This window comes from Nesoenas mayeri (assembly GCF_963082525.1).
Source record: "Nesoenas mayeri genome assembly, chromosome: 8".
NCBI lineage: Eukaryota > Metazoa > Chordata > Aves > Columbiformes > Columbidae > Nesoenas > Nesoenas mayeri.
Genome location: NC_137554.1, coordinates 14236899 through 14252682, shown reverse-complemented (window position 1 = coordinate 14252682; position 15784 = coordinate 14236899). Strand labels below are relative to the sequence as shown.

General features: G+C 38.1%; 1 protein-coding gene across 3 annotated transcripts in view; it reads right to left on the bottom strand.

Moving 5' to 3' along the window:
* Positions 1 to 15741, bottom strand: part of LOC308042980 (putative oxidoreductase ZK1290.5) — a 49212-nt gene extending 33471 nt beyond the window's left edge. For all 3 annotated transcript variants that reach the window (XM_080348778.1, XM_080348780.1, XM_080348779.1), the window contains exons 1-2: positions 15640 to 15741; positions 109 to 357 (exon numbers count right to left, since the gene is read on the bottom strand). In XM_080348778.1, coding sequence (XP_080204904.1) covers positions 109 to 357; positions 15640 to 15733 — 343 coding nt within the window. In that variant the 5' untranslated portion in view covers positions 15734 to 15741. The remainder of the gene's footprint in view (positions 1 to 108; positions 358 to 15639) is intronic.
* Between the last annotated feature and the right edge of the window lie 43 nt (positions 15742 to 15784).

Genomic DNA, 15784 nt, shown 5'->3' with positions numbered 1-15784 from the left:
TGGTTTCTGTGATCTATCTGTTCTACATCTTTTTTTCAGGAATTCATTAATCTTTGCAAATACTCACACGGAATGCACAATAAATGAGCTATATATAAAGATTCATACCAAGATATTCGACGCCAAGTCGTTCACATGACTCCAAGCAGGCTTTTTTGGTGTTTTCATAGCCATAATCACTATGCCATAGTTTGGTAGTTATCCAGAGGTCTTCTCGCTTCACATTACTCTCTTTAATGGCCTTTTGGAGGAGGGATTCACAGCCATATCTTTTTGCTGTGTCAATATGACGAATGCCACATTTTTGTAATGCATGGACCACAGCATCATGGGAATAGCCACCTTGATGGGAAGTACCTAAATAAACAAAATCAGAAGTGAATTAATTGTCAGCCATGAATTGTGAGGGACGTATTTTATTATTTTTAATTTTTGTTCTCCTTTTTTTGTATGTTGACACAGAAGCTTCTTTTTTCTAGGCTGGGAAAAACCATGAAGTGCTAGAATGCTGACACTGATTAGAAATAACTCCACCAAAATCAAATATCATCAGCATTTAACTGTAAAGAAGTGATTTCAGAAGTCAGGCTGAAGACCATCAAAGAGAAAACATGTATTTTATGGAAAATGAGTATATGGCACTTCATTTTCATATAGGAGCACAGCATTTACAGACAAAAATATTACCAATAAGAAATATAATATAACTTCAAAAGCTATTTACTTTGCAGAAAGCATATTTTGAAACCTTTACTCTGCTGAACTCCTGGTAGCTTCAAGTTATTACTGTATTGTACAACTCCAGACCAGGCCATACCGCAGGTGCAATTCCCATAATGTCAAGCTCAGCAGTAACCAAAACAATGGAATCCTACACAAGAGCTACAGAATGGGCGTACAGGGGTTTCAGTAACAAAGTACTGTAACTCGCATTGTGTAGGTATTCACTGGATGTGTATTTTGCATGTCAGGGGGACGGAAGGAGGAGGAGACTCAGCAGGAAAAGCAACCAGCAGGAGGACCGTCAGATAAAGAACTGGTTGAGAGCAAGAAGGATGATGTTTCTACTTACCCTTTCCTGTTAGTTGTTTTTCCTGCCATGAGCCCCTCACCCATTCACCCTCACTCACACACTTCCCACAAACAGTATTTTCTACAGTTTGTTGGAGGAAATGCTCAGTCAGTCCCAGTCAGCTCCCAAAGCCACCTTCTGAAATGGTGCTTAGTACTTCAAGGCCTTAGCGCTATCAACAACAGCAGATGGCTGCGTCACTGACTTCAGGAGGGCCCCATACAGTTATGACAATCGACAGCAACAGGGTCTTCAGCCACTGCTGAGTCTACATAAAGGACTCCAGGTTAAAGAAAAAGAATATGAAGTGAAATTTGTATCTGCTGCTCCTCTTTCCCTCCAAACATAAGGTTTATTTCTACATCAAACACTAGCTGCATGTTATGAATTTAACATGTGTCTATGGCCACCCAGGTTGCCAGAGAAAGGAAGCAAATGAAAACATACACACAGTTGCCTCAGGCTCATCCTTAGAACCTCCCAGCCTGAACTGGAGAGAGAACGCCCACGGCAGCCTGTGACTTGCTCACACACGTCCTACCAACACGTGCAAGAACAAAGAGAAATTACAAAAGTCCTACTTGCGTGTAAGGCAAGCCAGGCTCTCCTGAATGCTGATCATTTTTGTTCACTCCTCATTTTGGAAGGAAAGCCAATGATAACTCTGTAATCTAGTTCAGCACTCCACGTCATCTAAAATAAGATCTCTTATGGTCTGATGTGACACACATACAACTGCGGATCAGTACACTCTCCTGATCACAACGGGACAATCCCCACTTCATGTCTGTGACCTACAAAATGTGGAGTCTTGAATTCTTGACTTATCTTTATGGATTTTAAAATGACAGAATTATACTACTATATTCCTACAATTTTGACATGCATATCATAAGTATTTTACCTTCCAAACGTAAATAAGGTTTTAATGGTTTAAAATACAAAACTTTAGAACTTTTTTTCCTCCATAGTCATTAATTATGAATAATAATTGACTTAATTTCTGAGTTATCTAGAAATAAATGTCCCTATAACTTGTTTTACATCAAAGTAAGTAGAGCTAGATCACTTTACACTTTCAAAACAGCTATTTCAAAATTTTAATGCATGCTTTAGAATTTTAGATAAATGCAATCCTAGTACATTGCAACTATGGGTAAAGAATATATATGCAATTAGTACATTATTCAGATCCTAAAGGAATTTTATTAAAGAATTATATAACCACCACGGAAAAATTACTACACTTTTTAATAAAAATCCCTTCACTTTTAATAAGCTGGTATTGGTGCCAAATAAATGATGTTGTAACTATTGTGTCTGTTTCTGGCTGAATGGACATTTCTAAGCACAGAATGAATGGAGTTCATTTAGAGGTCTTGCAAATGGACTCAGACTCTTTTCATGCATAATGGGTTTCAGTAAGAACATTTAGGACAACCAAGTTTTTTTTTTTTTTAATTTAACCCTTTTAAGTAAAAGGGAGAGAGTGGGAAAGAAGGAAAATTCAGAATAATTTTGTTATTGTTCCCCATTCAGATATGGCATGCACACTTGTTTCATGGGAAATAAAGAGATCAAGATCAGTCTGGAGGGAATTATCTCAATTTCAGTGCCTAAAAATGAACTACAACAGTCCTGATGCACTAGATAGTAATTAAAAAGAAAACTTATTTATTTAATATTGCCACTCTGCAAGCCAACTTAATAATGAACAACAGGTTTCTAAGTTAATTATGCTACTAACATAACAGCTTATAGACTTTAGAAACCACAGTTTTCTTGTCTTTACTCATGTGATTAAATATGTTTACAATTCATAGATGCAGAAAGTTCACAAAAGAAGGTGGAATGACTTATATTTCTAGTTTGTTATGTTTTAAATCCAGACTTAACATTATTTGAACACATTAATATTCTCACATGTTTGGGATTGCTTTGTTCGGAAAGATGTAATTCACACTGTACCTGTATATTTAAAAACAAAATCCAATCTCACATTTAAAATTAATATGAACTAGCACCTGTTCTGTCCCCTTACTGTTTCTAAAAACATGCCTTAATATGAATTATCTGATAAAAAAATAGGAATTGCTTTTAATAAATGACATCAAATACAAATAAGTTGGGAAAAGCTCTCTATTTTTTAGCTAGTATTTTAACTTGTTTTCCTAGGGAAATAGCACTGTTCTCTCTGACTGAACGAACCCAAGTTGGACAGATCTGAAGATGTCTGAGATAATTACATTCCTACAGATTTTGTGAAAAGCAGTGGCTGGGAGAGACAAGGATACTGCACTGGAAACATGGACAGGTCAAAGGACACAAATCTATTGAAAACTAGGCTTAATTAGATACGTTGTTGTTTTTGTCACGATTACTCATCACTTTCTTGATATCCTAAAGAACACTTCTATCAAAACTGGGATGAGAAACATGCTCTGGCAATCTATAAAACATTCCAAAGATTATTAGGAAGGCAGAATCCTGTTCACAATGTGGTTGCTACAGGAAAGAACAAAAAAAAATATCCAACACCCACACACCAAACAAAACACAACTAACCAAACACCCCAAAAACCCAAAATCCCCACACCAATCAGCTACGTACCTCCCCCTCCCCCCAACTGACAAAATCAACAACATCCCCCCCTCAATCTTCTCCCAGAAAAATACAAAACAACTAACAAACCAAAACACTACCCCCCCTTATGCACTATCTCAGCTGACCCTCAGCCTCATTAAACTTTCTGTTCTCCTTCACGGAAGCTGCAGAACTACAGAGATCCAAAGCACCAGCAGTTTTTCAAAAGAGAATCGAGACCTACTTTCTCTCCCTGCTTTCTCCCTCCCTTTGTGGAGGAGTGTGCCTTTCTGATCTTTGTGAAATGTGAAAGTATTATTTATCTGAATATATAAAAATATTCTTTGACATGAAGAACTTTGGCTACTTGAAATCTATGGAATCAGTTAGATTAGAAGAGTTCCTGTTTAAGAAACTGCAGCCAGGATACTTAGAGATCATATCAGAAATTAATGCTCTTCTGACATGAGTACTCAAGTACTAAATTAAAACAGCTGACGAACAAAACACCTACAGAAGTGCCCATTCCTTTGCTGATTTTATATCCAAGTAATCGCTCAAGTAAAGAACTCTCAAAAGTAATCACTCAAGTAAAGAACTCTCAAAAACAAAAGCTCAAACATCCTTTTATTAATGTTTACATACTCATTGTGTATATATGGTATTGCATGCCATAAGAGGCTCAAAATACCGTGTTCTATTAGTTTTACTTCTATTATTTCAACATTACAGCCACATAATGCATCTAATGAATACATTAAAGTTTTTGGTGTCAAAGAGTTTGAATTCACTTATAAGCAAATTTGATGATAAAACATAAAATGTTGCCTAAATGTTCCTAAATAATAATATCACTATGCTAAAAAAACCACTGTTAATAGACCTGGCCTATATAAAGTCTAGAGATCACCATGAAGTTTCTCTCTTACTTCTGTAAAAACTATCTGAATTATGGATATTACTTCATATGCATGTTGTACTTTAGTAATTTTTTTTTTTCCCCTCTAAATATTATTTTTTTTCTAAATATGATCCATTGCTTAGTGCAAGGGGGTCACTCTGGGACTGTTTTTCTCCTATGTTACTCAGTTAGAATAAGCTCATAGAATTCAGTAACATGAGGAAGAGAAGCAGGCAAGCATGATTTTAAACTCTGCAATTCTACTCGGGCAACTCTGCACAGGCACCAAGGAGCAGAGTGCAGAAATACAGCCTTGCCACAATGCAACAGGGTAAGAGAGAGCGATTACATGTTTATTATGTATCCAGGGAAAGGGATGCCAGAATTGCCAGTTTTCTCTCTTCCTGAGAGGAAGGAAGAAATGGCAATGAGCCATTGTTGACAGAAGCACTCTATTCCCTCCATCCCACAGAGGCTCTGACTGTAAATGATTTTCACGTAATCTGCTGTAAAATGATCATACATCTCTGATCACTGACCTACCATTTATCTGGTCAGAACTCTAGAAAAGGATGTATAAAAGCAACTACTCAGAATGTGTCCCACAAGCAGCCCAGAAAGTCTGTAAGCAGCATCTATCATCAGTGGGATGCGATGGCTCCATTATGGCACCAATTCACTAATGTGTTTTTGCCAGCAAAAACACACTATCACCCAAAAAATGCAAATATTTTTCCTGTAGGAGTAAAGCAATTTCCACTGGAAAGTGCCAGCTATTTAAATTGTTCAGCTTTTGTACACAAATATTTTTATCATGCAGAACTTCTCAATTAAATTTATAGGGAAGGAAAACTCTGGAAAGTGACCTATACATTTGAAAAGCAATTATGAATGTGTAATCCACATAGAAATTTCATAAGCGAAGCAGCAGTACACATTTATTCAAATGCCTTTACAGACAGACTGCCAAATCTTGAAGCCTTTTCTTTCACTCCACACTTTCCCACCACCGTGAGAACTATTTCTCATTAACAACCAAATTGGTTTCAGATGCTCTGCTATAAGATGTTACCTTAGAAACCATTTGGTAAAAGACTGTGGCTTCCTTCCATAGAAATCTCAAGCAGTGAAAAGGCAGATTTTCTGGCATAAATCAAATCCAATTTCTAGGGTTCACTAAACCTTTTCTCCTCAGAATAATGTTTTGTGACTAGATCTTAGCAGTTAATAGTGCACAAAGAATTGCTGGTGTGAAGCAGTTTTAAATGATTTTCATTCTATTCCCTTTGTTAACTCAATTGAAGTTACTTCCAGTGCTTATCATACCTTGATAGAACTTTTACCTTCATAACTAATAAGGATATGTAGTGTGTACAGCAAATAGACTGATTAAAATACTAATTTTATTTTCTTCCCCTTTAATACATCTCTTTAAACTACTCTATCTGATAGAGATTATATTAATTGATTAACAACATTAGACATTTGGAAATACTTCACAATAAATAAGAGACTCGTGACCATTTCTTCCTTGTCCAAACAACTTCCATGAAAAAGAAAAATCAAAAGAAAGAAAGTATTAAGTCCACACTCTGTACCTAAGTAGGGCATTATCAGAATAATTCCTGCTTTGAAAGTTTGACTTAAAAATAATAGTTATGTAAATAATTTACAATTAAGTATAATCAACATACAGTTGAGGGACAGCAATTTTTAAAAAAGTGTAGTCGACCATAAGACCAATAATTAAAAACCACTTAAATACTGTAAAGATATAGAAAAAAAAAATATAAATACAACTGCAAGATATAGTGACTTGTAGCTTACAAGTTGAAAATGTATGTACAACAGCTCACCATTGTAAGATCCTAATTCAAGATGACACTCAAGTTGATGGCTAATTTTTGGCATCATAGCAGTGCCCTTTACACCTACCAGATGTGCTGGTTTTGGCTGGGAGTTAATTTTCTTCACAGTAGCTGGTATGGGGCTGTGTTTTGGATGTGTGCTGGAAACAGTGCTGATAACACAGGGATGTTTCAGTTACCTCTGAGCAGTGCTTACACAGAGCCCAGGTCTTTTCTGCTCCTCATACTGCCCCACCAGTGAGCAGGCTGGGGGTGCACAAGGAGCTGGGGGGGACAGAGCTGGGTCAGCTGATCCCAAGTGACCAGAGGGATACTGAGTGTGACATCATATGGTCTGAGGTATTTATTTTGGGGGAAGGAGAAGAAAGAGGGAGATGTTTGGAGTTAAGAGCATTTGTCTTCCCAAGTAACTGCTAGAGAGCCCTGCTTTCCTAGAGATGGCTGAGCACCTGCCTGCCCATTGCAAGTGGTGAACGAAACCCTTGTTTTGCCTTGCTCACATGCGCCACTTTTGCTGTACCTATTGAACTGCCTTTATTTCAACCCACAAGTTTTCTCACTTTTACCCTTCCGATCCTCTCCCTCATCCCACCAGGAAGGACTGAGTGAGCAGCTTAGTGGAGCTGAGTTGCTGGCTAGGGTTAAACCACGACACCAGACCACTCACAGAGTAAGTGCAACTGTGAATCACGACAAGATCCTGCAATACCATGTGACACTGAAAGGTCTGAGACTTGCAGTGTCCCACTGCCAACTAATCGCATTCATGAATTCAAAGGATGGTAGCAACCCAGCTTTCTGTAGTGCAAACTAAAACTGAAAAATAATGTTTCTGATCAGATGCCTTCTTTTTTTTCCACACATCACCTAAGTTTAAAATGTATTTTCTCAAGGTTTCCAAAGCAAACAACATTTCTTGTAGCTCTTCCTCTCACACTGCACATTCAACCTTAGAATAGTATTTATTAGAATGCAAAGCACTTCTATTCAGGCGTTAAGCCTGGGGAACAGACCTTCCAGTTATGAAACTGATGTCAAGCCACAAAGATGGCTTTCTCTGTTCCCTCACCTCTCCCCCAGTAACAAGGATTTTGTATCACTCTCTGTGCTGGAGGTACTTGGCATAAACATTAAAAGAACTGAAGACGGTTTAGGAATTGGTACCTCCCTCCTCCCCATTTGGAAGCATGAGGAAGTACAGCAGTGTAGGTTACAACAGCATGTAACATCACAATTCAGTGCTGCCAAAACTATGCTATGGAGCTCTGGCAAAGAAAAAAGGTATGATGACTAAAATCTGCTACATGAAGGCCGAGAGATAAAAGTCAGCTTTCTTTTTTTCCCTAACAATGTTTGGTATCACTTATTTACATTACAGAAACATGATGCAAGTTAAACACACTGGAGTTTGCTTCTCTACTCATTTCAAATTGGCTACAAATAACTTGTTAATCTAGTGGGCAATTAAGCTTGTAGGATTTAAAAGTATTAATGGCAACAGGAAATTTGAAAGCATACGCATAAAGTGCCTCTGCTTATACTGGTAAAAGGTTTTAATTATTTAACAGTGATATAAACCTTTTTTTTTTAATTTTACTTAGACTTAGTGATGGACATTTAAAATTAATCTGCATCACATCAGCAACAGGGTGTTTACCAAAAAGAATCCAGCATGAGAAAGGAAGATATCTTTCTGCTATTAAATCACAGTTCATGTATCAAAATATAAATAAGGAAAAATCCCAAGCAAAAATACAAAAAGCTGGCTTCATAGATTTGTAGATGCACAGAGCAGAGACAAAGTAGCAATTTCCTCCAGGGGGGAAAAAGAAATTCTGTACTGCATGCAGTCTGATATAAGCAAAAATTGGTGTAGTATTTTGCCCACGTGTATTTACTGGTACCCTTTAAAACAACATCTGTATAGCAGTCAGTCTTTTTTAAGGAATAAAACAGCACCAGACTAGAAGTAGGTGAAGTTAGAAGAAAGCAAGGAATGTGGAAGCTCAGCAGGTTTAGTCAGGTTAGGAGAGGACAACGCTTTGCTCCACTGTCTACAAATACACAGCTCCCTGGAATATGGCCACATTTTGTACATGAGAGAAGTTAAATATCTGCAGGCCCTCAAAGCTCAAGTACAACTCCTCAAGGATGGATCTACTGAAACGGTGGATGAATTGAGACAGAAAGATTTATAGACATGGCATTTTGTTCATCACAAGAGGCTATTTAAGGAAACTTGGTAACCATGGGTGAGAAGCCAAGTCCCAACAGAATAAAAAAATGGTTGAGACATAAAACAAAGGGAAGAAATAAACAGCCGATTCTTATTACACGGTAAGATTAATAGGGGGGTGTGCCATAGGTCTTGGTATCAGGACCACCAGTCCATAAATTTCTTTAAGAACTGAAGCCATGAAGAAACAAGAGCCATGAATTAAAAAAGGCAGTAACAGTGGAGAATGACAAAAAGTGAAGGCTTGATTCTGCTGCCATTGAATTGAAAAGCAAGATCTTATTTGATTACAATCGCAACAGACTGGGTCTTTTTTGACCACAGCTAAGTTTAAGAATAAATATGAGCAACTCTGGGATTAATTATTAAGAAGTAGGTAACTGGATTAGTAATACATCATGGAAGGAAATGTTAAAATACTTCCACTCAGCATTAAGATTCAAGTTATATGTAGCATTTCAATGAAAAGAAACAAAACCAAACAACCACCAAAAACCCCACAAACCTCCCCCCCCAAAAAAAAAGTAACTTCCCCCCGCAAAACACTAAAATCAACACAACCTGATGTAATGGAAGTGGAGTAATCCAATTCTGTTTTTCTCCAGAAAAATTCTACTTGTTGTGAAAAGAACTGGGAACAACAAAAGAAGTCTTTGTGTAGTTGCAATGCAAATGATGCAATGTCCTAAACAATGCAATCAGTGAAGTCAGTAAACACTTTTACAATTTATTTACTTAGATAAAGCTACTGCTGAATTATCAGGAATCTTATCTATGGAACACCCTGAAATGAGGACAGAGATTTTAATGGTTTCTCTTGAGTATGGAGGGACTTCATGTGTATGTATGTATGATTTTACCATGTTAGTACTGCAACATACTAACAAATACAGTAAAAATGCAATTTAAGCAAGACTGTTAACAGTAAGTTAACTGACATAATATCTTTTATTGGAATTGATTTTTATTCCTCCCAGGCTTTGGCTATTTGACTAGTAACTGCTCGAGCAGTACCTGCCTCCTTTCCCAGTTACAGTGCCTACCATAATGGCACTGTCCATTCTTGAATGGTCTTCTGAAAAGAACATCATTACTACTAGTAAAATACTCACTATGTGTGGCATGGGTAAGGCACAATGAGTATAAAGACTTGATTATTTTGTTTAGTAATTGCCTGTCCTGAAGCCCCTTCCCAAACAAGCATGAAATTAATGTTATACTTTAATAGGAAGGGATCATTAGAGAACTTTTTATCTCATTAAGCTGTTATTAATTCTAGCTACTCCAAAGATTACACAGAAAGCAACTTTAGACAAAACATTTTATGATTTTTTGTATCACCAGCACATCTTCTCAGGAAATCACATGCTACTTGACCAACCCTCTGAATTTCATTATTGCTGTCCCTCTCCCCATGAAACAAAACAAACCAAAAAGCCTATCTTCTAATGGGAATGTAACCACCATGTCAATGGCAGGAAGATAGTTTCAATAGAGAGAGCCAGAACAAGCCTGAAGAGATGTCTATAATTGCTGGTTTGTGGAACTTTCACAATACAGTTGTGCTGGTTTGACTAAAATTGAGTTAATTTTTCTTCACGTTAGAAACTTTTCTTATTAGTAGCTAGCAGAGTCTTTTGGTTTGGATTTACTGTGAGAATAATGAGACAACATACTAGGTTTCCCATGCTCTGCCTGAGAATAGCTAACTTCTTTCTTTCAGTAGCTGGGCTATGTTTTGGAGTTGGGATGAAAAGTACGTAAGAACTCACTGATATCTTGGCTGTATCAAGGACTCCTGAATTGTCCAGCTACAGGTACAAAATAGCAGCTGGGAGGCAGAATAATGGGACAGCATCTAGACTGAAATCCAGGTTTGTCAAATAAATATTCCCTACTATTAGTGTCATGCTCAGTATATAACTGGAGTTAGCTTTTCCAGCTAAGTAGTTCTGTTCTGGTTGAGTTCTATTTGGGAATTTGGTTCCGTTCTGCTGTATTTGGAGTTCCATCAGAATTTGGCCTTTTGCTATTCTGCTGCTTTGCAGTTAGCTTTTGGCCTCTTCGCCTTTTTGCTCTCTTGCTGGGATCAGCTGTTTGGGACCAGGGTGCTCTGCTTTCCAGGAGTGGCTGTTGAGTGCAGATGGAGTTTTTGAAAAACTACATTGAGTATCACCTATTTTATATGTTATTATTACTAGTTGTAGTAGTATAGTATTATTATTTTTGTTGCCTTATAAAACTGTTCTTATCTCAGTCCACGAGCTTCTCCCTTCCTTTTTGGTTTTCTCCCAGGTCGGGGGGGGAATGAGTGAGAGGCTACTGTGGTCTCAGTTGCAGGCTGGGGTTAAACCACAACACACAGCATTTTTTTTTTTTAATAGAATAAAACACGCAGAGAAGTATGTTGGTAAATTTCACGAAAACAAATACTTTTACCACTAAGAGACTTCATCAAGTTTCTCTCACATCACAAAGCCTTCCAAGGAGAGTGATGTCATGCTGAATGTAACCATTCAGCACACAACCTTGAAAACATTTCCTAATATTTCAGTTACAGGAAGAAAAGCCCTTGTGCTACAAAATTATATCCAAACACTTTAGAGGGTAGGTAGCATTTTTACCCCTCAGACTTCAAGAAAAAGAGGAAGTGACAACTTTCTAAGTGGGGGCTTCCTGCTTAACAGACATGAGCATGAACAGTACAAACTGTACGCATTTTTCTTCCAAAGCCTGAAGAGGATGATTTCACGTGTACTATTTTGACAAGTGATGCATTTTTGAGGATGCTGCTTTAGATAAACACTAAATATCCTGATATCCTGTAGTTAAGTAAGACAATATAAGACTAGGTAATTCTCTACTATAGTACAAAGACTCACAAAGTATGTGATTCTCAGATACATGTAGCTCCTATGAAAAAGTGTTATACACCAAATTCAGAAGAGTGTCATTTTATATCAGTTATTTGCTCTGTATTTCTAAACCACTAATAAAGTCTTGCAAATATGGAAAGAAATTATAGCTATTTTATTAGCAAGACAGTGAATGTATCAATTTTCTAAAGCAATCTAAAGCCACTATGAGGTGATGTACTCTCTGTATCAAGTATTAGGGCCAAAATAGCAATTAATTTTAGACTTAAGCCTGTCCTAGTTGAAAGCAGCCTTTGTAATTAAAATTACCATCGACCATAAACATGCCTGAATCTCTCCATGTGAATAATATTGACTAACACAATTATTAGAACTGAAAGCTATCAATAGTTTTTAGAATCATACAATAAGCAAGATACAGATGACTTTTATTTGTTAATGAAAACTTCAGCTATACAGCATATTTCTAACACAAAGGTGACTGCTTTATAATAATTGGTAGGTGTCTCAGGAAAGTCTGCTTGTCTTACCACTGCTTGACGACTTTTCTTTCTGCTGGACACAAGACAGATACAACACAGTATGAATATGTATCTAAGTAAATACAGAATTTTTGATGTACAGAATTTGTCAGGTTATTCCAAGTGACCTTTCAGACTGATCATAAGGTTATGTAGTGTGCAAAATTTATCTGGTGTACAAATCCATTTTTTTCACTAGAGATTTTAGTGGAAATTGATCGTCCTAACCAAGAACACTTTGTGTGAGAGCAGAGCATCAGAAAGAGAATGGTAACCTAATGAAAGATCACTTAACCTCCTTCCTTTCCGTCTCCCTTTCTGCATCAAACCTTAACTAACTTACTGAACATTTCCTATACGAATTTGGAAGCCAAAGTAGCTGTGACAGGGAAAAAAATCATTAAAAACAAACAGTTAATAAAACACTACCGCCCACCTTTCGACAACTGAAGCTTGAACAGGAAGAACAGATCTTTTTGAGAGAATGCTATCCTAGGCTACTGTTGAGCTCTCTCAAGTAATATATTCTGGCTGAGAAACATGTTATATGTCCCCTACTCCAGCCCTCAGATACTATGAAAGGGTTTCATCACCTGGAAATAACTTGCATGCCTATCTGAGCTGCCCTCCAGCTGACATGACTGGATAGTTGCAACCCTCTTAGCATATTTATCTCTCTCTGAAGCTTTTAGAAAGATTATCTAGCAACAGAGACATCATACCTATCTGTCCTCTCGAAGATGACTTTTCATAGATAACAACTCTATCTGCATTTTAGAGGGATAAGAAATGACAAAGAAACAAACAAATCACAAATCCTGGGGAATTTTTTTGCACTTCAAACATTAGTTAATGCAGTAAGGCTGTAACAAAAATAAGCTATTAATTTGTAAAAGGGTAGTTAAGTGGGAACACCTACCATTGATATAGATCCCATTGTGTTAGGCTGAATATCATGGTATTCATAGCTGGACCACAAATGCAAGCATGGTGAGTCCTGAGCTTCACCCCCCTTTCCTAAACCTGCTATGTTTTGCAGTATGTATCAAGGACTTCTTAAAACTACATGGCTGGTTCCTATCTATTACAAGATCCTCAAAAAGCTGCAGAATGTTTAAACAATAAGTGTTACTCTAGCAAGACAAGAATAGGCAAGTGAAGTAAAAAAACTTTTGAACAACATAGGCCTTTTTGCTCATTATATAGGTACTATGTAAGGGACAGCTGTATCTAGCATTCTTAAGGCTAATAGATACTGAAATAACTAATTCATACACTGGGCATACACATTCTATGTGTTTATCAACATGTGTATGCACATGAATACATGATAAATGCAGTTATCAACATTTTGTATACTTTAAAATTATTTTAAAAAAATCTTTTGGCTGATGATGCTGAGTTGATAAGAGTTTTAAACCAATATGTGCAACTCAAATTACTTTTGGTACTTTGAAACACACATTACAAGTTCTATCCACTTAGTGTTTCTGGATGAAAAACAGCCTTATTAAAATCAAAGGCCAACTCTTATTGACTTAAGTGGCTTAATACACTCTAAATACAACAGCTCAAATTTTGCTCTCCTTTATACTAATGAAAATCCTAAATAATTGCTCTGAAGTCAATACACACTCATAGGCTAATGATGAAAAAGACAAAAGGGTCATTTTATTTTATAGCTTAGCTTGATACTTGTGTGACTGATTAAGTACAGTGTCACGGACAAAAAACATAAGTGCCTTTGATTTGTATATTTATGTAAAATAATGGAAAATATGGGATATCAAATTGACCCACAATAAAATTGCATCATGAAAAACGGATTGGGAAGGGTATTCATGTTTTAGAATATGTTATGAATGAAAGCAGCTTCTGGAAAGGCTCTTAAGAAGAGATGGAAAGAGATGCTCAAATACTGTGCCAAAAGAATCTGAGGCTTTACTCAAGAGATAAATTAACGTACTTTTACAATGTCAACTATACAAAAAGACAACTATTCAAAAAAGCCCAGAAAGACATGGTCAAGTATGCAGTGGTCATTGGTATGTGTGTGGTTGCCTGTTTGCGGGCCGCCTTCCAGGCAGTCCTACGTGTTGGGAGAGTTAATGGTGACTTTACCTGTTACGTGTACAGCATGGACAGTGCTCTGACACCACATAATTACGGGTATTAACCCTCCTCTGCTCACATCATCCTGTGCTGACTTGGAAAAATGGCCTTTAATCATTTAATAGTTTGGCTTTTTGGAATTGTTAACAAATTCACCAATTTAATGGATTTGGAATTCAGAAGGGTATAAACCCAATATTCCTATGTACAACTAAAAGAAGGATTTTGCTGTATGCCAGTCTTGGGTTTATACCATCTACAGTTCAGAAAAAAAGAAAACACTTTTCTCAAAAGCACAGAGGAAAAATCAATCCTTTTCTTGCCTTGTGGAAAAAACAAAACAAAACAAAACCTTTCAAATTTCACAGACACTTTCATACCCAAGTTCGCACTGCAAGAGTGTACTCCAGTTGCCCTGTTGCCTTGTTTTGCTAGGAATGAATGCAATAGCTTTCCTGAACTATCATTAGCATTGCCAGCAACTAACAGTCTTATAAGGACTTCTAATTTTTCATTCACATTTTAAAAAGCAAACTTGTTAAGAGTTTAACCAATTCTATCGCAGAACTTCTCACTGCACAATCAACAATAAAACTAAATGTGAATGATAAAAAAGCTAATTACCCTTTGCATTTTAATATTTTCAGGCATTTTTTTTCTCCTAAAAACATATTTAAAACTTCATACACATTTGTATGAGCAATAGCCAAAATCATTAGCGTGATAAACTTCAATATGTCACCAAACCTTGGATTTCAAGAAGAAAAAATTATAATTAAAAAAATGGTTAAAAAAATCTTCACACACCAGATTCTGATCCAGTGCCAGGGTTTAACAGCCTCTGAATTCCTTCCCCATAGGCGCAGGCCATGTGTTCCTGCAGCCACAAGGCACGAAGTTCGCGCAGGCCGCTGACCCGAACATGATGCCAAGGCTCCCACACAGGCTTTCCACTGCAACAGGTGCAGCCGCCAAAAAAACTTTCAATAAGATTAATTCAGGCTTGGAAGCCCGTTTTAAAGAGAAGTCTGCTCCCAAGCCTCAGAAGAGGAAAAAAAAATAAAATAAAGAAAACACCAAAGCACCGACTGATACCTTTGTGGAAGCAAAATGAGGGGTCGGTGCTCCCAAGCAGCAAAGCACCTGTCGCTGCAGGCGGCAGCAGGAGCCCCTCAGGGCCAGTGTAACGGGCCCGCGCACGTTCACCGGCAACAAACCTGCCCCTGGCGGCCGCGCCGACCCCTCAGGGGGGTCAGGCCCGGGCCAACAGCACAGCCAGACCCGCCGAGCCGGCCCGGCCCTGCAGTGACCCCGTCACCTCACGACGTCTCTCAGAGGGAGGCGTCTCGGGCGCCAGTTCCGGCCGGGCCCGCCCCGGCGCTTACCGAGCCTCGGCACTTACCGAGCCCCGGCACTTACCGAGCCCGGCACTTACCGAGCTCCGGCACTTACCGAGCTCCGGCACTTACCGAGCCCCAGCACCGGGATGCTCCGGCCGCTCGCGAGCGGCAGCGCGGGACAGCCGCGCGCCCCGCCCCTCTCCACTGCCCCCGCCGCCGCCATGCTCAACGGCCGCTGCCCGCGGGCGGCACAGGGACCACAACTCCCGGCAGC